Source organism: Neoarius graeffei, chromosome 13 (genome assembly GCF_027579695.1).
Source record: "Neoarius graeffei isolate fNeoGra1 chromosome 13, fNeoGra1.pri, whole genome shotgun sequence".
Classification (NCBI taxonomy): Eukaryota; Metazoa; Chordata; class Actinopteri; order Siluriformes; family Ariidae; genus Neoarius; species Neoarius graeffei.
This window is the reverse complement of record NC_083581.1, coordinates 48754190-48779896: the sequence shown is the minus strand read 5'-3', so window position 1 is coordinate 48779896 and position 25707 is coordinate 48754190. Positions and strand designations below refer to the sequence as shown.

Below are 25707 nucleotides of genomic sequence, written 5' to 3'. Positions count from 1 at the left end.
GCGTGACCTCCCAGTCAGTCAGACGCAGTCAGACGCGCTGTCACTCCTGTTAGCAATGTAGCTCGGCTCAGCATGGCCAACGGTATTTTTTGGGGCTGTAGTTAGATGCGATCAAACTCTTCCGCGTTTTTCCTGTTTACATAGGTTTATATGACCAGTGATATGAAACAAGTTCAGTTACACAAATTGAAACGTAGCGATTTTCTATGCTATGGAAAGTCCGCACTATAATGACAGGCGTACTAACACCTTCTGTGCGCTTCGGCAGCACATTGATACGGAGCTCAGATATCAATGCGCTGCCGAAGCGCGCAGAAGGTGTTAGTACGCCTGTCATTATAGTGCGGACTTTCCATAGCATAGAAAATCGCTACGTTTCAATTTGTGTAACTGAACTTGTTTCATATCACTGGTCATATAAACCTATGTAAACAGGAAAAACGCGGAAGAGTTTGGTCGCGTCTAACTACAGCCCCAAAAAATACCGTTGGCCATACTGAGCCTAGCTACATTGCTAACAGGAGTGACAGCGCGTCTGACTGCGTCTGACTGACTGGGAGGTCGCGCAAAGCTCGGAGAGGTACGGAGCAGCTCGTCTCAATTCAGATAAGAGCATATTTCATTATGGAAATACGGTGGACTGTTCCTTTAAAATAAAACATGAAATTCTAGCATCACTGTGCCTTGAAAATGTCAACATGACGATTATCTCTTGCACATATCATAACTAGAGTTTCAGCAATTAAGGGAAAACAAAAGATTTATGGAAGGGTGATAACTGTGGGCATTGAAAATGAAATATTAGCCAAGAGCATATTTTGTGGCAACTTTACAATCCCATAAACTGTCTGTAGACATTTTTCTCCAGTCAGGTTAATCTATGGACTATATCTTGCTTCAGATCAAAAACACAGTGACCAGTAAATATACAGAGCTTTCAAACATTTGATTTTGCATAGATTGTGACTGCTCTCACAAGAGGTGTGCGCGCGCACGCGTGCTAAATCATTTTAACCTAAGTTTAGGAATAGCGATAATAAATATAGCATGGTGCATGAAGTTTAAAAATGAGATGTACTCCAAATTAACATGTATAAGCAGGACAAACTGGATACACGCAACAGCAGTGAAACAGAGTCCAACCAAAATCACAAGAAACTTGCGACAGCTAACGAAACACATGACGTAAATGCTGTTAAGGCATGACACTGAATGCATGTTTTTTTTTTTTACAATTCTTATCTTGTCAGAGCATCACAACACAAATGGTCACATATCACATGATACTCGGAGGCAAATCGCTCAGCAATCATTAAAAATATATTTTATGGTTGCTTTTGGGATTTTTTTTTTTTAATGTGGAAAAACTGCTATAGTTTTGGATTTGAAACTCTTTCACCCCATGAGAACTAAAACCCAACAGGGACATTATATTGTACCTCCAAATGAAGAATGTTCACATAAACGGAAATAGTATATATACACACACAGAGCAGTTCATTATTATTATTAGTAGTAGTACTATCATCATCATCATCATCATCATCATGGTTTGATTCACTTTTGACTACTTGAACAGGGGCCGGTTGGTCAGGTAAGCATGTAGCGTACATCAGTGCTCTCGTATGTCAAAAATGGCATCTGTACTGTTGCACACAAACACGTGGGTATGGACTATGTACGAACATGAGAAAATTAATCCATGTGACATGTGATGATTATACAGGTTGAGCTGGAGGTTCGGTCATGGAGCAATAAAGTGAAAAAGCAGGGCACGGAGATGTAACGGGCGTATTAAGAGTTCTACGGCAGAGAAGACAATTCTCTGAGAATCAGTGCCTCTTCTTTTCTTCTGCACTTTCCTTATGTTCTATATGAAAAACATCAGTGCTCTCATTGCAAAATCCCACCTAACTGGGGAGGGGGAGTCTGAGTTCTGTGATCACATCCTCCCCTTTCACCCATAAGAAATACAAAACCGGCTCGAATGAGCGCTCCCATCCCTGATTTCAATACAGACTGAGTTACAGACGTTTAGCTAAATACGGTAAGCAGCGAGTTGAACGAAGGAAAACCAGCTGCTGCATCATCAGTTCCAGATGAACTAATATATATATACGCGCGTGTGATATGATGGATGCTGTGCAGTGGGGAAGGAAAGGGAGTGAGTGCTGGTCCCTTATTAGTAGATGTCAGGACAGTCTGCATATTTCCTATCAAAGTAACCTCCAGTGTAGAGCCAGTCCTGTGATCCTGTGTGAGGGTTTGCTCCCAGTTCAAACCACCTGCAAGAGACAGAAGCACAGACAACCGCTCATTTTTCAGTCAGTCAAAGGTGTTAAAACTTTGCAGCTGATTAATTTGCCCTTTCAGAGATGCCACTTTGTTTACAGGGAAGAATTTGTGGCTACCAGCACCATCGGTTTCCAGCTGGTCTTGCAGAGATACCACGTAACTTCAGGGGGGGGGGTTCCTCAAGGTTTCTTTGGATGGTTAATGACACTAGCTTTTTAAAGGGACTCTACTAGGATCCATTTGTGAAACAAAAAGTTCCCACAATAGAACAAACGAAATAAATGAAGGATTTCAAGGGCAAATACAGCCCCAATTACATACCGTATAACGGCGCCCAAATTATGGGCTTGTCAAAAGGCCTAAAATAGAACATGAGAAAATCGCCCAAATTAGAAGAAAAAATCCTGTTTCATAAGGGTGGAGAAACCAAAAATATTTTTAAATTATTGTTAAATGGGGGCGGCACGGTGGTGTAGTGGTTAGCGCTTTCGCCTCACAGCAAGAAGGTCCTGGGTTCGAGCCCCGGGGCCGGCGAGGGCCTTCTGTGTGGAGTTTGCATGTTCTCCCCGTGTCCGCGTGGGTTTCCTCCGGGTGCTCCGGTTTCCCCCACAGTCCAAAGACATGCAGGTTAGGTTAACTGGTGACTCTAAATTGACCGTAGGTGTGAATGTGAGTGTGAATGGTTGTCTGTGTCTATGTGTCAGCCCTGTGATGACCTGGCGACTTGTCCAGGGTGTACCCCGCCTTTCGCCCGTAGTCAGCTGGGATAGGCTCCAGCTTGCCTGCGACCCTGTAGAAGGATAAAGCGGCTAGAGATGATGAGATATTGTTAAATGTCATTTTTTGGCATATATATATTTCAATTTGTTGTTCAGTCGCTTCATAACATGAAATGCGTCTAGCGATTACCGTAAACCGTGTCTGAGTCTCTGGCATCTGAATGTCGTAAAATATACCTCCTTTGTTTATGTTGTGAAATTCTCAACGATTCATGATAACACGTGGCTGCCGGTTTGTGATAATTCTAAGAGTAATAACTGTGTTGTTGAATGACTGTTATACTAATTATACTACTGGACCTATTATTAATATATGTAAAGACATACTACAAACTATTTTATGTGGTTATATTATATATTAATATCTTGTTTTATTTTAATTGATCTATTGTTGAATTGACATATTCTAGCTTTTTCGATATGTATCAATAGCTTAATTTAGACAGATACACGTGTCATATTTTTGATATTTTGATTGTTCTAGATCATTATTGTTTCACTGTTTGAGATTTTAAAGTTCTCTGCTGCCCATACTCTTGTGCAAATAGATTGATATTACATATTGTTTCCCATTTTTCATGCATATAAAAAAATTCATGAACTATTTTTATCTTTTTTATTTATTCAGAATGCTGGAGAAAACTTTTGACTTTTTAGATACAGCACTACTTTATACTTGCACATGATTATCTCATCTCATCTCATTATCTCTAGCCGCTTTATCCTGTTCTACAGGGTCGCAGGCAAGCTGGAGCCTATCCCAGCTGACTACGGGCGAAAGGCGGGGTACACCCTGGACAAGTCGCCAGGTCATCACAGGGCTGACACATAGACACAGACAACCATTCACACTCACATTCACACCTACGGTCAATTTAGAGTCACCAGTTAACCTAACCTGCATGTCTTTGGACTGTGGGGGAAACCGGAGCACCCGGAGGAAACCCACGCGGACACGGGGAGAACATGCAAACTCCGCACAGAAAGGCCCTCGCCAGCCACGGGGCTCGAACCCGGACCTTCTTGCTGTGAGGCGACAGCGCTAACCACTACACCACCGTGCCGCCCCGCACATGATTATGTAATTTCTATTATTTTTATTGCACGATATATTTATAATTGGTTAAAAAAATTACTAAAAATGATACGTCAAAAATTTTCGGCATGCTGTGCGTGAAAATAGTAAAAAAAAAAATTTTTAGGCTCACTACACTCGCCATGGTGCCCAAATTAAAAACCTGTCTTTGCCCCTGGATTTCCAAGACTGATCCCGTTTTCTCAGAGTGTAAATGACGGAAATATATATATATTTTTTAATTGTGGTGCTACTCTTTGGACTGTTAAATCTGTTTTGTTTGAAGCTCATCTCTCCACCTCATCCTCAGTCCACTTTTATTTAAGTATAATAGTTGTAAACTGTGGGTGGTAGAAATGGGCAACTGGACTTGCTTGAAAATTCTTGAAAATGTTTCACCTCTCGTCCAAAAGGCTTCCTCAGTTCTGTCTGACTAATAGGGAGTATCAGATATTTATCTTCTCCTGGATCAGAATCAGAATTCTGATGACCAGCTATTGATGATTATCAATAGTTGTAGTTTCAAATGCGTGTTACAGTATAATTTTGTGCATTTTACATGATTACTGATGGTTTATTGAGCTATTCTGTTTTATTCTATCCACATTCACTGGATATCAGCAATTGCACGCTCCGATTGGCTACTCTACTACTAGGATATATCAACTCATATACCGTGAGTAGAGAAAAACAAAATGGCGGCACATGTTGCTGAACCAACCGAAGATGAATAAAAACTCTACTCGAAAACAAAACCCCGAAAAAACCCCCCCACAAAATATGGAATAAAAAGTATTTGATGGTAAGAACATCTCTTTTTTTATTTTTCAAGAATTATCACATTTTTCACAAATTGCTACTGTCAATTTGCCGGTTTGTTTACATTCTAAGTGGAAATAATTTTCTCAGACGTTTTGTATAAAATTATCAAATTTGCAAAAAAATAAAAATGCACCGTTTCTCAAAATCCAGTAAATGTGGATAGAATAAAACAGTTATTCCACTCAATCTCGTCATCCATGGCTTATAGCCAACTCGGTGCTACGCGCCTCATCGGCCATCAGTTCATGTACGACTCGATTTCATGGAATAACTGTTATATAGACTAAATGGGCTTTCCGGTAATTCTTGCCTATAGTATTCACAAATGCACTAAAGATGTGGCATAGAGATGAAGTTGGAGTCTTCCTTTAATATTTCTGATGTATGAATAAAAGTTCTAACCTACTGTAGGAGTATAGTTTACATTTATTGCAAACTCCAAGGCTATTTTTCTCAAAAACAGGACTTCATGACAGTCAGCACTTGAATGATGGTGTTTCTACCAATAGACTGCAGAGACTTTCCTCTTTACAGCAACATACAAAACCTACATTACTGTTCATCAAAGTGACTGATAATTGGATAAAATGGATTCAGTAGATATAACCAAGGGTGAAGATCAACTCCATCTTGCATGATAATGGTTAAAGGAACATTACTGTGTTCCTTTATATATCATATAAATCAATCTGCTAATATTCCAGGAAATCAAATTCATTGCTTCTACAACCCTGTTTCCAAAAACGTTGGGACGCTGTGTAAAACTCAACCAGAATATGATTTGCAAATCATGGAAACCCCATAGTTAATTGAAAATGGCACAAAGCCAACATAGCAAAATACTGAAACTGAGAAATCTTATTGTTTCTTGGAAAAAAAAAAGGTCGTTTTGCATTTAGTGTCAGCAACATGTTTCAAAAAAGTTGGGACAAGGCAACAAAAGACAGGAACAGATGTGTAATGTTCAAAAGAACACTAACTAGGTTCAGGTCAGTGACATGATTGGGTATAAAAAGAGCATCCCAGAGAGGCGGAGTCTCTCAGAAGTAAAGATGGGGAGGGGTTCACTGCTCTGTGAAAATAGTGTAACAATTTAAGAATAATGTTCCTCAATGTAAAACTACAAAGAATTTGGGGATCACATCATCTATGGGACATATCATTCAAAGATTCAGAGAATCTGGAGAAATCTCTGTATGCAAGAGACAAGGCTGAAAACTGACGAGACATGAGTGATCTTCATGCCCTCAGGTGACGCTGCATTAAAAACAGACACACGTCTGTAATGGAAAATCCAGGAAAATCCGAGGAAACAATTTTAGCAGGGGGTCTGGGGGGAGCAGTCCCCCAGGAGCCGGGAGCCTGGGGCCCACAGGGCCCCAGAAGCTGAACAGATTTTGTGTATATTGATAGATTTGAAGCATCTCCTGAAAGCAAATATTTTCTCAACCATGCCATTTAATTTGAACTGTTTATTATTATTATAATAAATTGAATATATAAATGTGAACAAGATGGTCTACCTGGTAATCTATAGTTCAACAGCTTCAATTTCACCAATTCCGCATGTTTTTTTTCCTTTAACATGGTCAACCAAACGCATTCTTCCACCAGAACCGTACTTCACATCCTGATGGCACAAGATGCAGTAAGCTTTCCCCGGTTCTTTTATCTTCCGTATGTGCTCATTCACTACCGACTTTAAACTCCAGCCATCGCCAATTCCATGGATTTTTGATGCCGTTTTCCTTGGCAAATGTTTTTGACATCGTCGGTCTCACCGTCCTCCCTCTGAACGATGTCCCTCCATGACACGGACATACTGCGAAATTCTCCTTTTCAAAACCGTTGATATCGAAAGCGTGTTTAAAGAGCACAAGGTTCGCGCAGTGGTTTGTAAGCATGGCGCAAATGCCGTAAACCGGTCTGTCATTGTCGCAAAAGAAACCTCCCCCCCCCAATTTTTATTGCAAAATTAGATGATTTACTAAAATTATATATTTGGCGGCCAAATTCGTGGAATTCCGCAGATCCGCGGATTTTTCACAGCCCTGAAAATCACTGTATGGGCTCAGGAACACTTCAGAAAACCATCATCTGGGGGGCGTCGTGGCTCGGGTGGATGATGCGCCGAGCCATGAGTCCGGGGACCCGGGTTTGGGTCCGGCCCGGGGTCATTTCCCGGTCCCTCCCCTGCTCATTTCCTGTCTCTGCACTGTCCTATCCAATGGGGGTGCAAAAAAGCCCTCCCCCCCCAAAAAAAAGAAAACCATCATCTGTATGCAGCTCCCCAAGGACAAAGGGGGCATGGCGGTACTGAATCTGCAAGACGACTACTATGCTGCACAGCTTAGGGCTGTAACTTGTTGGTGTAATAGAGAATATGTAGCTAGATGGAAGGATATAGAAATGAAGGTAGAGGCTAGCCCAGTACAAATATTAATAACTGATAGGGAATTGTTTAAGAGGGATTGTTGGACCCAATAACTAAATTCACATTGGGGATTTGGTAGTGAGAAAGTATGGACTACAGACTGAAGCAAAGATTCTGAGGTGGATAACCCATGACAAGAGATTCAAACCAGGAATTAGTGATTGGGGCTTTGAGAGATGGGCACACAGGGGTATTACAGCAATATGCACACTAGTTGAGAGGGGGGAAATGCAGAGTTTTCAGGCTTTAAGGGAGAAATTTTATTTGGAGGCAAACGAACTTTTTCGATATTTTCAGGTGAGGGATTATTATTTAAAGGAAATAAAGTTAGAAGAACCCAAAGAGCAGAATATGATTATTAAAATAATGATAAATGCATACGAAGGGAGAAAATGTAGAGTAATCTCAGCTCTATACCAAGCTATAGGTGCCAGTGGGGTAATTCAACCGTCTATATTAAAGAAAAATGGGAAAAAGAGCTTGGAATAGAAATAACAGAAGATGACTGGTATAAAGTGTGCAAGGTTCAACACTCAGCCACTAGCTCCAGGGTATGGCGAGAATTTGGGTGGAAGAACATTATAAGGTTTTTCATAACACCAAAGATTAATTGGAGATACACACCAGATCAGAAATCATGTTGGAGGTTGTGTGGTCAAGTGGAGGCAGACCATACACATGTATTTTGGAAATGCCAAAAGATAGAGGGATACTGGGAGGGAGGCTGGAGTGTGCTGAGGGAGATACTGGGATATGAGATACCCAAGACTTGTTTGGTATTATATCTGGGGAACATCCCACAAGAGGGGGTACAAGGAGAAGATAAATACCTGGTGAAAGTATTATTGGTGGCTAGCAGGAAGGCAATTACAAGGGCCTGGTATAAGGTAGATCCCCCAACTAGAGATCAGTGGCTGAGCATTGTGGAGGAGATTTATGATATGGAGAGGTTCACACATGCCTTGAGAATGAGGGAGGAACAGTTTGAAAGGAAATGGGAGAAATGGAATTATTACAGAAGGGGTAAGGATGATACCACTAGAAATTATAGTCATGACAACTGAACAAGACAGAATTGTTGCATTGTGATTGAATGGGAAGACCTATAAGCTGTTAATGGAAGGGGTTTTTTTCTTTGTTGTTTGTTTTTTGTGTATTATTGTATTTGAATGAAAAAATCCAATAAAAATTAAAGTTAAAAAAAAAAAAAAAAAAAAAAAAAAAAAAAAGCATCGTCTATGAAAACAGTTCATTACTGCATCTACAAATGCAAGTTAAAACCAGATATAAACAATACCCGCAAACACCGCCACCTTCTCTGGACCCGAGCTCTTTTATGATGGACAGAGGCGAAGTGGAAAACCGCCCCGAGGTCTGAGGAATCGAAAGTAGAAATTCTTTTTGGAAATCATGGATGCCACATCCTCCAGGCTAAAGAGGAGAGGGACCATCCAGCTTGTTATCAGTGCACTGTTCAAAAGCCAGCATCTGTGATGGTATGAGGGTGCATTAGTGCACATGACGACGTGGGGAGCTTGTACACCTGGGAAGGAGCCATTAACACTAACTAAGGCCTTCATTTCTGCAAAACTGATTTGATGCTTTTTCATTCTTTTGAAGGCCTGCTGCTCCGAGTGCGTGTGACTTATGTATGAACTCCAGTTCTTCAGAATGAAGGTTGGTTCCACATCCCAAGCTATAACTTATATGATCAAAATGTTAAAGGAATTATACAAAATGATTTTTAAAAAAATAAACAAAATACACAACCCCACACACAAAACCCTATCTGGTAATTAACTCGTTCATGAATGACAAGTGCAGTGATGAACGTTTTCTTTGAAATTGTTTATTTCACCTAGTCTGGTTAACACCAGACCACATCACAAGCGAAATATGGTCTGGAATCCGCCTATTGAATTTCTCGTAGGGGAGGTGTGGTTTACGATTGTCAACGGCCGTTTATTGGACGTTGCGAATGTCTATCATTTGGCGTATACGTAGCCCATGGCCAATCATGGCAGTTGTACCCGGTGAGGTAGTTAGAGCGACGAAGAAAGACTGAAATGCCAAACGCTGTTCTTTTTTTAAAACAAACTTTTGCTCTAAACTATTCAGAACTGTGTCTAAAGCTTGATCGAAAGTTTGGTTCGTATCGCTCGCCGCCATGTTAAATGTGATCCGTAAACAGTCCCAAATAAACTACAAGCTTCCGTTTGTCGAGTAGTACGCGTCACCGTCTTTCCACCCCTCCCCACTCTCTGATTGGCTCCCTAACTCAGGCGAGCCTTTAGACCATAGTTTCCATGCTGTCTTTTCAGATCGGAACGATTGTGCAAAGCAGCATGGGATTTCCCAGGCTATATTTCACCAGCATCTGGTGCAAATTTTACAGAGCAACTAAAATTTTCTCCATCCTGGGCAAGGCCGGATTAACTATATGGGCCTGCGGCACAGTGCCCAGGGGCACTAACCACTCACAGCCAATGGGGGGGCACCACACGACAGAAACTTTAAAAATATTTTTCGTGAATGCCTGTGACCATTAACCCCCCTTTCCTCAACCTGTCAGTTGAGCCAGTCCACCTACGGTGAAATGTATCAATTTTTTAAAAACCGCGGTAGAAATGAAAAATGGACAGACATCAATTGAGTGGTTGTGCGAAGAGAAAATAAAAAAAAGAGAAAGACTCCAGGCGTGTAGCTGCAATTAAAAATGTTCCAGTGTTAGATCGTTTTTTAAAATAAAAACATCGACAACTGCTGTCACTACCAGCGCTGAAGCCGGGGAGGAGGAGATGTGCGAAGCCACTTTAAGCCACGTAAAGATCAGTTGACACCATGGTGACGAGAAGGAAGATGAGGGTGTTATGGATGTCAACCCAGCGCAGCCGACGCCAGTAGAACACTTCTCTATTTCAACTGATCCTGCGCTATGGGGAGAACATGGCTAGGTTCATACAGAACAGATACTCTTTGAATTGATACACATATGTATATTGTACATCTGAATATGCCGTACTGGATGTTATTTGAATTTATATTTCGAATTGAGACATTTGAATATGTTGCCTAGATCGATGCTATTTTTATTATTTTTTATATTATTTGATACACATTTTGAATTGGCACATTTGAATATGCTGTATTGTATATAGATGGATGCTGTTTAAATTGCTGATGCTGTTTGAATTGATACATATTTTGAATTGAGACATTTGAATATGGATAGAATAGAGTATGGATGCTTTGAAGGTTTTTATTGAGACATACAAATATATGCTGCTCACTTTTGAATAAGAAATTTCAGTATGCCTACATGCATATCGGTGGTTGTTTTCAGTGAATCTGATGGGCTGATGTAGCCTACTTAATAAATTTTCAATGAGGAAGAATGACCTTGTTTATGTGTACTATTTATGTATATGATACTATTTTTGACAGCAAAGGGCAAGGTTTGTGAGTGTGTGCAGGAGGTTACTGAACGCGTGCACGCAGGGTGGTGGTGGTGCCCAGGGGCACCGCATTGGCTTAATACGGCACTGATCCTGGGGGTCTTTGGAGAAAAGCACCTGAAAAAGCCGTGCATTAAATGCATGAAGACTTCGCATTGTACAGGTGTGCTCAGTGCTTACCGAGTCGACCATTCCGCATTTTCCCTTGCCCTGTTTTTACGAGCTGCTCTCTGCTTCTCCTCCAGCCTCTCCTTCTCTCTGCTGGCTTCATCTACACACACACACACACACACACACACACACACACACACACACAGTCTATGACAATCCTTTCCATGCAAAAAAGTATTTGTCACATCTTTAAATTTGAGAATGGCACAAGATGATTTATAAAAAATAAAATAAGTAAATAAATAAAAAGGACTTCATTACCCATGTTTCCATTCTCCATGGATCGTATATCAGGTCGTAGGCGACAGTCTGTCCGGGGTAAAACACCCTCCATGCCGGACTCCAATTCATTCAGTGTGATAGCAAAATTAGTAAAGTTATACATCTGCCAAGAGACACAAGGGGATATGGGTGATCAGTGTGATGGCGTTAAAAAGCCCTTTTACACAAATATTCCTTAAAATTGGTGTAAAGATGACACCTCAATATTCCAGCTTTAGACTTAAACAACCTTTGTCGTCATTCAGTCTGCAACGAGTGTATACCAAACGAAATTTAGTTGCAAATTGGCTCAGCACAGAAATAAATATGAAGATTATTAAATTCAATTGTGCAGCAGCAGAGATATTATAAAGTGCAATAGTATAAAGTGACCTGTGGAATTTGGAAAGTTATAAATAGAAGTTTAGAGTTTGGGTTTGGAGTTCAGCAGTCTGGTGGCCTGGGGGAAAAAAGCTGTTACAGAACCTGGTGGTCCTGCACCTAACGCTGCAGAACCTCTTTCCAGATTTACACTGAACCAAATCGAGCCAGCATGAAGCAGCGCCAGTGTCTGTTTTTACATTATGAGCAGGCGTTCCACAACCAGGGGCGTGACGTATCGCAACTGAGCGTTGGCATCTAGAGCAACGCATCTACGGATCAGAAACATGAATACCCCGATCATACGGGTGTTGCTTTAAAAACAACGGACGATGAACTGAGTTTCGAGGTGTTTTTGTTTACCGTGCACATGTATACCGCTCTTCAAAACACAAGCAACATTGCTGAGCATCATGGGTAACAAGTAATCACTAACGTTAAATAATTCACATTGAAAGGAATTAACAGGCTTGATATGAGCAATCATGCGTTCTAATTGGCTACTCTACTACTAGGCTATCAGCTCATAGTATACCGTGAGTAGAGGAAAACAAAATGTGCTGCTGAACCAACTGAGGACGAAATAAAAACTCTACTTGAACCCCCCTCCCCCCCCCCCAAAAAAAGCAACAAAATATAGAATAAAACTATTTGACGGTATTTGACGCTTTTTTTTTCAATAATAATTATGATAGCATTTTTCACAAATTGCGACAGTCATTTCACCGGTTTGTTTACATTCTAATCAGAAATTATTTTGTCAGACGTTTTGTATAAAAAGTTTTTATTTACTGAATTTGCAAAAAATAAAAATGCTCTGTTTCTCAAAATCCAGTGAATGTGGACAGAATAAAACAGTTATTCCACTCAATCTCGTCGTACATGGCTTATACTGTAGCCACGTTGGCGCTACGCACCTCTCTGACTATCAGCTCACATACGACTCGATTGCATGGAATAACTGATGATTTGTATAATAAATAAATCAAAACATGTTTGTGTCCTCTAACCGAGCTGGCTTTTCAGGGGAAAAAAGTCTGTCAAAGAAAACTGCGCTCACAAACAGTGAGAAGAACGACAGCAAGAATCAGAGTGAAAGGTACTGAGGAAGAGAGGAGTGGAGAGACTCGTGCAAGCAACATGTTTGTATGATCAGAAATATGTTGGAGGAGAAAGTGAAGAGAAGTAGGAAGCAATTTGAGGCAAAAATGCATGCAGGCCTTAGAGGTCATAGGCAAAGGTCAGAGGTGAAATGTAGAATATCAACTTTATTGTCTAGAAGAACGACCCAAAAAGCGAATTCAATCTTCCTGGTGTCTAATTTGCACCAGAAAATTGAATAAAACGTTTAAAATATATTGTTTTGCCCAATTTCCAAAGGTTTGTTTACATCTCACTAATGCACACTTTCACCACCAGGGGGCCATCGTCGTGACATCATTTAAGGCAAACAGACTGGGAGCAGTTCAGTGTTTACTTGCGAACCGAGCACACGTGTACGGACTTTAGTCGTGAGAGGTTGTGTAAAATGTCTGAAAGCAAGAGTGATTTTGAAGTAGGAACTCTCCAAATTGAATATCGAGAGGTGAAACCATATATGTATGAACCTATGGCCGTGGCTCACTGGTTTGACCGTGCAGCCTGGGAATTGGACAGCGACTCGGCCGACTCTGATCGCGGTGACCCCGGACCTCAACAAGACTCGCGCCCACACGATTTATCCTGGTGGTTATGATAAATTCCTACTTTCGTCATAATACTAAATAAGAGCCCTTTTGAAGAATAATTAAACCGCCCTCCCTAGCGGGTATAGGGAACGATTACTTGACAGTGGGCCAGTAGGCCACATTAGCCTGCCATCCATGGCATTATACTATTTATAGCCTACTCTAAGCGAGGAAATATCCCTTTGTCTCATTTCCACAATGATTGTACAGGATCCCTCAGGATTCTTGACTTGTCAATTGCAAGCAAAAGTAAAAATGTTTACCTCCAATCTTCTCCTTTTTGCTTGAGCGCTGCTGCTCAGTTTCTTCTTTGACCGATTTTGTTTCACGCGCACAATCCACTCTCTCCGCCTCGTCTCCGCTTCCGGGAAAATAAAAAAAAATAAAAAAATAAAAAAAAACCCTCTGGCTTCACGCGCACAATCCACTCTCTCCGCCTCGTCTCCTCTTCCAGAAAAAGCCAACCCACTCGCTCCGCCTCTTCTCCTCTTTCGGAAAAAGCCAATCCTCTCGCTCCGCCTCTTCCAGAAAAAAAAAAAAAAACCTCTCTCTCTGCCTCTTCTCCTCTCTTGGAAAAAGGTAAAAACTTCTTCCTGAACCGGTCCCGTTGTTACAGTTCACTGCACAACAATAAGGCATGGGGTTTTTCTTTGGAAACTCCCGAACGCACGTCTGCACTCAAGCCGAACAGCAATGTAAGTAACCGGAAGTGGACTCAACTCAAGCGGTTTGTTTGTCTTAAATGATGTCACGCGCCGAGTGGTCACGAAAATCGCTGAACATAAATTTGCCACAATCCGCGCTAACTTATTTTAATTATTACTTATTAACAATACTTCTTGGGACCAGAAGAAAATTACAAAGGGTTTTTTAACATATAAAGTTTCAAATGTGCATAAATTGAAAACCGTTGCCTATGAGCTTTAGACGCTGTAGATGGAGATGTTTGAATGTGCGCTGGTCTTGGAAAGTAGAAGTAGCGTCAAAAACGTCACATCATGCCGGCTAACTCTTTTACACAGACATGATTCCAGCTCTGTTACAACCAATCATTCTGGCTCAGAGGTGGAACACCAGAGACATTTCTTCCCGCCCACCCCCACGCCATTCGGACATTGTATACAGAACGGGAGGTGGAATAAAGGTGTAAGATCTGTGCAGTGAACAGGCTGTGTAAGGCTACAGATTCAGATCTGTGTGGTGTGTGTGTGTGTGTGTACCTCTGCTGAGTGAGGTGGTCTAGGACACACTCTCCAGAGTAGAGTGCTACCAGGGATCACAGCTACGGTCTCCTGTACCTCTGGCATGTCATCCGCATCATCATTTTCTGCAACATCTGCCTCTTCCTGCATGCGTGCGCACACACAGACCATCTTACTTTCACTTGTGCAAATTAACTGAATGCATTTCAGCCAATTAACATTTGAATTTTTAGAACTTTTAACTCACTCCCCACTTTTATATTATATTACATTATTAGTGTGGTAACCCACCACCAAGAACTGTCTCCTACTCACATGAATCACATTAAGACCCCCGTCACGCTTATTCGGAATTAGCAGGAATCAAGCAGAACCAGCCGGAATGAAAAATTTTTCAAAATTCGTGCCACAATCGGGCGGGAATTTCAAACTGACCAACATTCTTACAGCTTTGTAAGAATGCCGTTCGAATACTTAGAATGCGCTTCGAACCTGCCCCAAATGATTCTTGCACATTCCGGGTGTATTAGCTTTCGAATGCAGTTCAAATGTAGTTGGAACACAGTAGGGATACCTAGAATGCTGTTAGAATGCAGTACGAATATTAACCCTTTGATGCAAAACATATGCACACCCCTTCTAATGCACAACATGGGTCGAAAATGACCCGCATTCATTTTCCAGGTTATTTCATGCTGACTGAGTTTTTCTTTGCTCTATCTTTTGAAATCAATTTATTTTATGATTGAATATTCTAAGTATTCTTTAAATATCTTGTTTTTAATTACCACAAATCATTAATTTTTTTTCTTTCCTACTTTATGAACAAAAGTACTTTTTATATTACTACACATGGGTCATCCAAGTGTGATTTAAAATTAAATGTCTTAATACTATTATAATAATAATTTGTTACAAGTAATTACTTTAGCAGTGAATGGGGCCAGTTATTTATTTATTAACTATGTAGTTAGCTAAGCCAGCTACAATAAAATTAGCTAACTAAAGTAGAATATGTCAACAGCTCGGTAGCTAATAGTAATTACTTGTAACTTTCTGACAAGTAATCTACTCACTCTCAAGGTAACCTAAACATAATCAATTTTTTTCTAAGGTAATGTTAGAACAATTGAAAAACATTACTTGCATGTATTAGATGGGCAAAGGGCGCTGTGCTGAGCTGTGAAATGTCTGACACAAGCACAATTCACAGTTCCCACCAAACGCTGTAGTAAATGCATGCGGGTCGGTTCTGACCCATGTGTGTAAACTTGATGTAGAATTACAAAAGCTGTGCTTGTTCATAACTTAAGAAAGGAAAAATAAAAATGATGATTTGTGCTAAACAAAAACAAGATATTTACTGCATATTTGGAAAAGTAAATGACAAAATGAATTTATTTCAAAAGTATATCATAGAAACACTCAGCCATACATGAAATAACCTGGAAAATGAATGCAGGTCGTTTTTGACCCATGTTGTGCATTAGAAGGGTAGTGATACAAAAAGGGTTTTTATTCAAAAAGTAAGAAAGGAAAAAATAAAATAAGGATGTATGATGATCAAAAACAAGTTGATTGAGGAATACCTTGAATACTGAATGATGGAATTAATTTATTGCAAAGATATAGAAGATAAAAACTCAGCCGGGTCACTTTTGACCCATGTTTTGCATCAAAGGGTTAAGAATGTACTTCGAATGCCGTACGAGTGCGGTTCGATTGCTGCCCGAATACCACCCGAAGTCTGGTCGGAAGGTGCCTCGAATGCTGTAATTCACCTCAAATGCAGTCAGAACGCTCCTGGAATAGCCGCCGAATATGTTTTGAACGTCTAAGAATTCAAAAAGAATGCAGCTCGAATACTTAGAATATCCCGGAATATACGAAGAATTTTCATTCCGACGGCATTCCGGCTCATTCGAGGCACATTCGGGACATTCTGGCAGGATTTGAAGTGGCTTGCCAATTCGATTTTTCCCTCGAACGTGATCAGAATGTTTCGAATGCTGTTGGAATGCTGTAGGACTATTTAGAATGCAGTTAGAATACACTTCAAATGCCGTTCCGATATTTCTCCTCTTCGAATGCACCTCGAACGTTTTGAGGACAAGCAAAACATTCGGGCCGGCCACAAGAACGGGCTCGAATGTTTGGAATGCACTCAATTTTTAGAATGCACTTTGAATATTCCAGAATATACGAAGAATTTTCATTCCGATGGCATTCCGACTCATTCCGCCTATAGTGTGACTACCCTATTAGTCAAATTACACAACACCATAATTAAGCATCCTATCAGGCCACACAATATTGAACCCCAGTCCTAATTTGCTGCCTTAAAGGGAACATTATTTACTATTTTGTGTTCTTGAAATCACATTAGGACCATGCTTTGATTCATTTGTGCTCCGCTTTAAGGAGAACGTGTTCATGATTAAATAGCTGGCCAAGCAGGTTATCACATAATTTAATTTAAACAGGTGCAGCTCAGTGTTATTATGAACCGATCATGTGATTAACGTGTTCTTTGATATGAGGATGTGTTAAGAATTATACGCATACATTTTTTCATTCATTCAAATCTGATCTTAAAAAAAAAAAAAAAATGCAAAGTTTCCACCCACATCTTCCCTGTTCATCAGTTTATTGTAAACTGGAGTGCAGTAATTAAAAGGAGAACTGAAGTCATTTTTAAACTTGCTTTATTTCTTAATCAACGTGTTATTCAGTTATGTTTTCGGTTTTAGTAACCTTATATCGTGACTCGTATTGGCAACTAATTGCAATTAAATATTATACTTATCGGCCTATTCACTTTTTAGCCATGTTGAATTTAGTTCGTTTGGTCCACGACAGGCGTCGCTTATCCACGCGATCTTCACGAGACTTGTGCGAGACTTCGAAACGTGACGTGTCAGCCAGGTGTCAGCGCCGCCATTTTGAAAATTGTTTTCCAAACGAAATATTGCACAAAAATGAGTTTAAATGACGATTACTGCCGACTTTTTTCAAACTTTCCTGATTGCTATCAAAACAAACACAACTTCCAGCTTGATCACGTCAGCATTCGAAAGAGGGCGCGCGCGTCTTTTGACGACGTTAGCAGAGATTGGTCACTTTGATTTCCGCCATACGTTTTACTTCCGTCCTATGATGTCTCGCACAGGTCTCAACAAATCTTGTTTACGGCCATTGCTTTGGCATATGGACTGATATATTACAGAGCATATTTCAAACACTCATAACTTGCTATAGCAGTGACAGAATAGCGATCAAAAATGCATTCCGACATTTAATTTAAAAAAAAAAAAGAAGATATAGAATTTTGATGATAAAAAAAAAATTTGCCTTCAGTTCCCCTTTAAACAGGAAAGGGTGAATGTTTGATTTGCAGTTTTATCATCAATATCAGTATCCTCAAGCTGTATAGCAAAGTGTTCTAAATAGAGTAAAACAGGTAATAATAAATAGCCAATAACACTAAATCACAACCGCGTACACAAGAACCTCATACTAAAATCAGCTGATGAAAGAGGTCAGAGGAGAATGGTGGGATTGGGTCGAGCGGACTACAGAAACTCAATTCACCACTGATTACAACTGTGGTGAGCAGAAAAGCATCTCAGAATGCACAACATATTGAACTTTAAGCTGGACTGGACACAACAGCAGAAAACAAAATCAGGTTCCACTCCTGTCAGTCAAGAACCAGAACCTGAGACTACAGTGGGCACAGGCTCACCAAAACCAGGCATTTAAAGAGCTGGTGTGCAGGTCGAAGCAGACCAAGTAACTGTTAAAATCTACATGGATGTCCTGCGTGTTTAATTAGCGAACATGGATTTTAGAAACGCAGCAAAAGGATTCGAGTCTTTAGATCGCTTTCTCACCGGTTTCTGTTTCTTGGAGTCTGACGCTCCTTTTTTATCGTTCTTGCGATGAGAATCGTACGTCTGCGGATCTACGCTCCATATACATTCGGTCCATTTTCCATAGATCACACATTGCTTCTTCTTACTGCAACACAGAAAGACACAAGGAAATTAAATCTAACGAGACAAAGACATGAGCAACAACCAAGTCGTGATCATCTTTTATTAAACATGAACATGCTGCGGCATCATATTACATTAACCCACTGTCGCGTGTGTGAGATTTTTGCACACTGGTGCAATAATTCACAGGATGTCTGGTCATGAAATTAAAGAACCTATTCAAGAATCGGTCATGGCAAAGAACTGTCTTTATAAATGACTCCAGCTGGCATGCAAATCCTTACTTGAATGACAATAGCCAGTAACCAAAGAAACTAGATTAATAAATCAATGAGCTTGAGTTTCATTCTTTCTTAAAGTTACATATTCGTCATCGTAGGGTTCGGTGTCCCTTTAGGTTAAAACAAAGTGCACACAAAGAGGGGGGGGGGGGGGGGGGGGGGGGTCAGTGACTCGTTCTCTTGCATGCAACAATGAGTAGTAACAGAAGAAGCATTTCTGTCATTTCTAATTTAAAGGGAAAAGATCTTTTGGGAGCCAATTCCGACCCAGAACCACATTTTAGGCTTTATAACATTGCTATTCAGAGGAACACTGCAGCTATATCATGATGAGAATATTATCTTTGTATGGCAAATAATAGAGATTACTCTATCCACATTCACGCGCACTCCGATTGGCTACTCTACTACTAGACTATCAGCTCATATACCGTGAGTCGAGAAAAAATGGCGAAGGGTGCTGCTGAACCAACCGAGGATGAAATAAAAACGTGTAGGATTGGGGGCGTCATTGCTCAGGTGGATAAGGCGCCATAACATAAATCCGGGGACCCGGGTTCGATTCCGACCCAAGGTCATTTCCCGATCCCTCCCTGGCTCATTTCCTGTCTCTACACTGTCCTATCAATAAAGCTGGAAAAAGCCCCCCCCCAAAAAAAAAACCGTGTAGGATTGCTGCCTCGTCAGCCATCAGCTCATATACGACTCAATTTCATGGAATAACTTAAATATATATTATTTAAAGCGAGAGACCGAAAGCACAATAAGAAACTCAGAAGTTGCATTAAAGTGCATATTCTGGGGGGCGTGGTGGATAAGGCGCCATACCATAAATCCGGGGACCTGGGTTCGATTCCGACCCGAGGTCATTTCCCGATCCCTCCCCGTCTCTCTCTCCCGCTCATTTCCTGTCTCTACACTGTCCTATCCAATAAAGGTGAAAAAGCCCAAAAAAATCTCTTTTTTAAAAAAAAAGTGCATATTCTGGACCAATTTTGTGGTTTTTCTATATGAAAGTATGTCCCTTTACACCAGGGGTGTCAAACCTGATCCATAAAGGGCCGTGTGGCTGCAGGTTTTCATTCCAGCCATGCAGCAGCACCCTGATTTGGCTTATTCAATCAACTGACACACCCACCCTTTAATCAAGGGTGGGTGTGGCTGCAAGTATTTGACTGTGTGAAGACAGTTCAGTTGATTGAATGAGCCAAGTCAGGTGTGCTGCTGCATGGCTGGAATGAAAACCTGCAGCCACACAGCCCTTTATGGATCAGGTTTGACACCCCTGCTTTACACACTCATCCAGAAGGGTCATTTTGCACAAGGCCCATTTTGCACAAGGCCATCTGTCTACAGCAGAAAAAAATAAAATAAAACGCGTCTGGAAAAATCCCAAGGGAGTCTGGAGCCAGATTCGTGACGTCACCTGCGGAAGCGCCAGCAGGCTGCGCGAGCTTTGCACGGTTTCAGTGCACAGCCTGTGTAGACCAAGCGCTCCCATTTCTCTCTCGTTGTCCGGTCTTTTGGGAAACGATGAGTACTAATCCCATCATGATTGGTCTTGCTACACCCTCCTATGATACATCTGTTAACCATTTTAATAATTACGTGATAATGTTGAAGAAATTTGCAGAAAACCACCAGGTCGTTTTCTCATAAACAAACCAGCGCTGACGTAGGATTCAGAAGGAGGCGTCCTGCACGCGACATCATGAAAATCAATGTTTGCCCTGAAATCCAAATGCCAAGTTTTTTCAGAGGCGGACCAATTCGACTCAAATGGCTTGATTTCAACTGAATTTTCTGGTATTGCGCAAGGTAAAAAAATTGCAGAGAATGCAGAATGTGACAGATATTTGACCAAAGTTTAATATAAAATAGGAGAATTACACTGATCTTGCTCCTGAATTTACCCGTGATATGCACTTTAAAGCCTGAGACTTCATTTGATCGGAAGACAGTAAACCCCACAAACAGCCCAGGATTTTTTTTATTTTACCTAAAATCTGGTTTCTAAACAAATCAGCCATTTGAAACTTCTGACTCTGTGTCACATTTAAACCTGCTTGAAATGTTTAAGTACGGGGCTGTAAAATGCTCAGTTCTGATTAATTTTCTAACAGCAGCTAAGACAGCAGTTCCAGCTATAAGGTTTATATTAATCTGCTAGTTGTTGCATTTTTTAAAAATCTTATTCATTTCCAGCAAAAAGACAGAAAGAAAGCAGAGCAAACAGCTGTTTATAGCCATTATATCATACGTGATGACAAGAACTTTTGTGGACGTTTTACCATATTAAAGGGGACATATTATAAAAACTCACTTTTTCATGCTTATGCACAAACATTTAGGGATCTGGAGTGTCTACCAACCAGCAAACTCTGAAATAAGACACCCAGTCAGTTTCTTTTGGGCTGCCTATTTCAGAAAACATGCGCTCCATTAAGCTGTTCAGATGTGGCTCCTCTTTCTGTGTCACAAGAGGAGCTCATTAGAACTGCCTTTGTGAATGAGGAAAGTGCTACCTGATTGGCTGGTGAAAGAGGAGGGCGGGCGGGGTGAGCAGTGGCTCATTATCATGCAGTGTTTCTCAAACACTACGTTCACACTGCAAGGCTTAATGCTCAATTCCGATTTTTTTGTGAAATCCGATTTTTTTGTGAGGTCGTTCACATTAACAAATATATGCGACTTGTATGTGATCCTCAGTATGAACGAAAAGCGACCTAAAAGTGTTCCGCATGCGCATTGCAGGATACGACGACGTCACACGCAGTGAGCATGGCCAGTGTTTACGGAAGTAACCTAAAGTTTCCTGTGTATGACAGTAGCCAGCATGGAGTACCTGGCGATGATGCAGTTGTTGTTGCGACGGAGCCAGAACATGCACAATAGCCTGATGTTAAGGAGGAGGTTGAGAAGGAAGAGGGCAAGGGTTTTGGCTCAGGCGTTCTGCGGGGTAGTGACTGCAACCTCCGTTCAAAGGAACGTGTGGGTGCGGAGTCGCAGCCAGGAATGGTGGGATGTAGATGTGCTTCGCTCCTTCACCGACACCGAGTTCATTAACAACTTAACAATAGTGACGTTTGTGGCTTGTTGATGATGTGTAAGTCGGATGAATGCGACCTGGCGGTTCAGACTGAAGTCGCATATGAAAAGGTCGGATAGGAATCGGAATTAGGACCACATATCCAAACGGCCTGGGTCGGATTTGAAAAAATCGGATCTGTGTCGTTCATATTGTCAATAAAAGATCGGATACAGGTCACATATGGGCGAAAAAATCGGATTTGAGTCACTTCAGCCTGCAGTGTGAACGTAGTGAAAGTGGGTCGGTTGCCCCCCAGTGGGACGCGGAGGTACTGCGGGGGGGGACATCGGAAGGTTTTTTTTTGCATATTTAATACTTTTCTGTTTTGCCATTAAGTTAACACATTCACTCACAATGTATTCAGTGATTGTCCTAAACATGTTTAAAGAACATTATACAGGATCTGCACTCGACTGCATTCTTTACACCGGCCACCTTTCCTTAGAGTTCACAATGAAGGACTGGCTCATCGCTATCAGGATCTCTTTAAATTTTGTGAAGACGCGGTTTGCGTTTCATTTGGGCTTTTTTTTAGGGGTGGGCTTGAAGTTGGCTTCTGCTCTGCCGATGATTTGGATGTTTGAAAAGTGATTCTGATGGCAAATCTCTCTTTATCTCGCTCGCTACTCTTACAGCAGTTACAATAAAATACATGCCGTCTCTCTCGCTCCCCGTGTTCTTCTCTCTCCGCCATGGTCGCTTGTGGATTTTAGCTGGCACACACACACACTCGCAATACAGTTTGGATGCTTGAAACATCATGATTCTGACTCAGTGTGTTTACATGCACATAGAGAAAATCGAATTTCTGCCGTTGCTCGACTGAAATCGAAACTCTAAATGGCATGGAAACACCTTAGCTCGGCTGAAATTGAACCGAACTTGATTTCTCGCAATCGAGCTACACGACCTAGATTATGCGATTTTAGCCGAGCTACTTAGTGCATGTAAACCCTATCGAGCTACGTAGTCGAGCCGCTTACTTCAGCACTGCCCCTTCTGGAAGTGACAAGTGACGAGACCACAAGTGGGAAACACAACAGCCTCGGTCGGCATGACAACGAATCATGACAACGGCATGAATCTTCTTTTTGTGGCATTGTTTGCACTGTTAAAATTTAGCTCACTTACTGTATCACCAAATACATCTGTACAGCTGTTGCACAGCTGTGAATTGTGTACATAAACAAGTCATTGCATTTGTGTGTGTATTTTATATATATATATATATATATATATATATATATATATATATAGAGAGAGAGAGAGAGAGAGAGAGAGAGAGAGAGAGAGAGAGAGAGAGAGTGTGTGTCCAACATCTGAAGAATGTCAATAAAAACAAAACAATTGAACTTTTTGTGTGTTTATTAAGACACAAGTTAAATTGTAAGCAAAAAAAATATATATTTTTTTGTAAGCAAAAAATGGACTTTAGAAAAATATACAATTGTGCAAAATAAGTTGTCTTACAAAACAGTGGTCTGGGCCGGACAGTTTGTAGCCATACAGTCTGTTAGAGCAAGCCTAACAGCTTGAACACGGAACTGCCAGTGTTGCCAGATTGGGAGGTTTTAAGTGCATTTTGGCGGATTTGAACATGTTTTGGGCTGGAAAACATCAGCAGTATCTGGCAACACTATAGCTCTTCTTCATGACGACAACCGGAAGTGTACCAACACGATGGGGCGTGTAGCGCCACCTGTGGCTCGGGTGCACAATGCACCTTACACAATAGCTCGATTTCACAGTTGCATGTAGGATTGGATTTCTCTGGAACCCCTGCTGGGACCCTTTGCTCGATTACCGACAGCAGCTCGATTTGGATGTGCATGTAAACGTACTGAGTGTCATTCTCTCGCCCACTCTTAATTTACAACAAAATTAAACATGCCATATCGTCTCTCTCTCACTCCCCTCCCAATGCTAATCGAACGTCTGTCAGCTGTCAATGTCAACACGGTGCGAGCGCGAGGGGGAAAAATTCAAGCACGACTCGTCGCTCTGCTTTGAAGTGTGTTCAGTTTCGACAGTCCAACAGGAAAGTTCTGGGTGCCTTCTTTGGCCACCTGACAGCCAGTAAAACTCAAGTGCAGAAAGCTGCATGTTTGTCGTCAACAAGCCATAATCTGCACAAGAGTGGCGCCTGTCAGGTAAAGACGCACAAGGGAGCAAAGAGAGGAAGAGGATCCCTGTGCTGACTAGCTCTGTGCTCCATTATGAAGAGTGCTCTTGGAAATAATAGGCCTACTATGAAATGTGAATACTGTGAAAAACAAAAGCCTCAGCTTTTTCCAACGAATTATAAACAGCATTTTGAAATGAATAAGTTTTGTATGTGAAACAAAATTTTGGCTTAAAAAAACCTTTTCTTTTTTTTTACCATTTTGCTGGACAAGTGGGGCGCGGACAAATACCCTTCCTCTGAAGTGGGGAATGGCAGAAAAAGTTTGAGAACCACTGATTTAAAGGAACAGGCACTCAAACCAGCTGTTTTGAACAGAGCTGTTTAGACAGGGTGGGAAGGAAACTGTGCTGCTTTATCCTTGTGGTATTTGAGCAGGTGACGTACATTTCATTACGACTTCAGGGAACTGTTTCAGCTTGTAGAAAAGGGGGTAATGGGGGCGTCGTGGCTCAGGTGGTTAAGGCGCCATACCATGAATGCGGGCGACCCGGGTTCGATTCCGGCCCGAGGTCATTTCCCGATCCCTTCCCGTCTCTCTCTCTCCCGCTCATTTCCTGTCTCTACACTGTCCTATCCAATAAAGGTGCAAAAAGCCCAAAAAAATATCTTAAAAAAAAGAAAAGGGGGTAATGTCACCTTTAAATATAACTAAATAAATATCAAGTATGATGTAACTCTTTAAGTAATAAGAGCGCTCTGAGAGCACAATATCCCCCCTCCGCTGGCAACTCCGCCATAGCTCTGGTAAAACGCGACTGAATTGAACAAAATTGCAATGCGTATTAGTGACATATAACACAGAATCCTGCAACGTTTTGTGAAATTCCTCCAAAAATTGTGGGAGGAGTTAATTTCAGAAGGTGAGCACCCTTCTTGGGACAGACGGACATCACCACGACATAATCCCCCTTCGGGCCTTTTGGCCAGCGGGGAATAAAAATTGTGAGGGAAGGTGATTTCAGAAAGCAAGGACACCTTGATGAAATTGCCAAAGTACAAGTTTGTTAATAATCAAGGGCGTAACTCTGGTAAAATTTGCCCAAATTAAATGAAATTTCAATATGCGTACAACTGTCATATAACAAAGCCTTTTGCCAAGTTTGGTGAAATTCCTCCACAAATTGTGAGAGGAGCTGATTTCAGAAGAACGTACACCCTCATGAAATTGTCAAAGTACAAGTTATTTAATTAAGGGTCAAAACTCTGGGAAAATTTTCACAAACGAAATTAAATCCTAATATGCGTATTACTGTCATATAACAATGCCTTTTGCCAAGCTTCGAGAAATTCGTCCAAAAATTGTGAGGAGTTGATGTCAGGAGGAAAAAACAACACTCATGAAATTGTCAAAGTATAAATTTTGTTAATCAATGGCTGTAACTCTGGTAAAATGTGACCCAATTTAACGAAATTACAATATGCGTAGTACCGACGTATAACAAAGAATCCTGCAACGTTTCGTGAAATTCCTCCAAAAATTGTGAGAGGAGTTGACTTCAGAAGGCGAGTGCCCTTCCTGGGACGGACAGACGGACATCACCATGACAATC

General features: G+C 41.1%; 1 protein-coding gene across 1 annotated transcript in view; it reads right to left on the bottom strand.

Annotated features, from left to right (window-relative positions):
* Window positions 1–616: 616 nt before the first annotated feature.
* Window positions 617–25707, bottom strand: part of osbpl2b (oxysterol binding protein-like 2b) — a 65703-nt gene continuing 40612 nt past the window's right edge. Inside the window, exons 10-14 of the mRNA XM_060937931.1 lie at window positions 18496–18622; window positions 14621–14746; window positions 11293–11416; window positions 11041–11131; window positions 617–2285 (exon numbers count right to left, since the gene is read on the bottom strand). Coding sequence (XP_060793914.1) covers window positions 2183–2285; window positions 11041–11131; window positions 11293–11416; window positions 14621–14746; window positions 18496–18622 — 571 coding nt within the window. The 3' untranslated portion in view covers window positions 617–2182. The remainder of the gene's footprint in view (window positions 2286–11040; window positions 11132–11292; window positions 11417–14620; window positions 14747–18495; window positions 18623–25707) is intronic.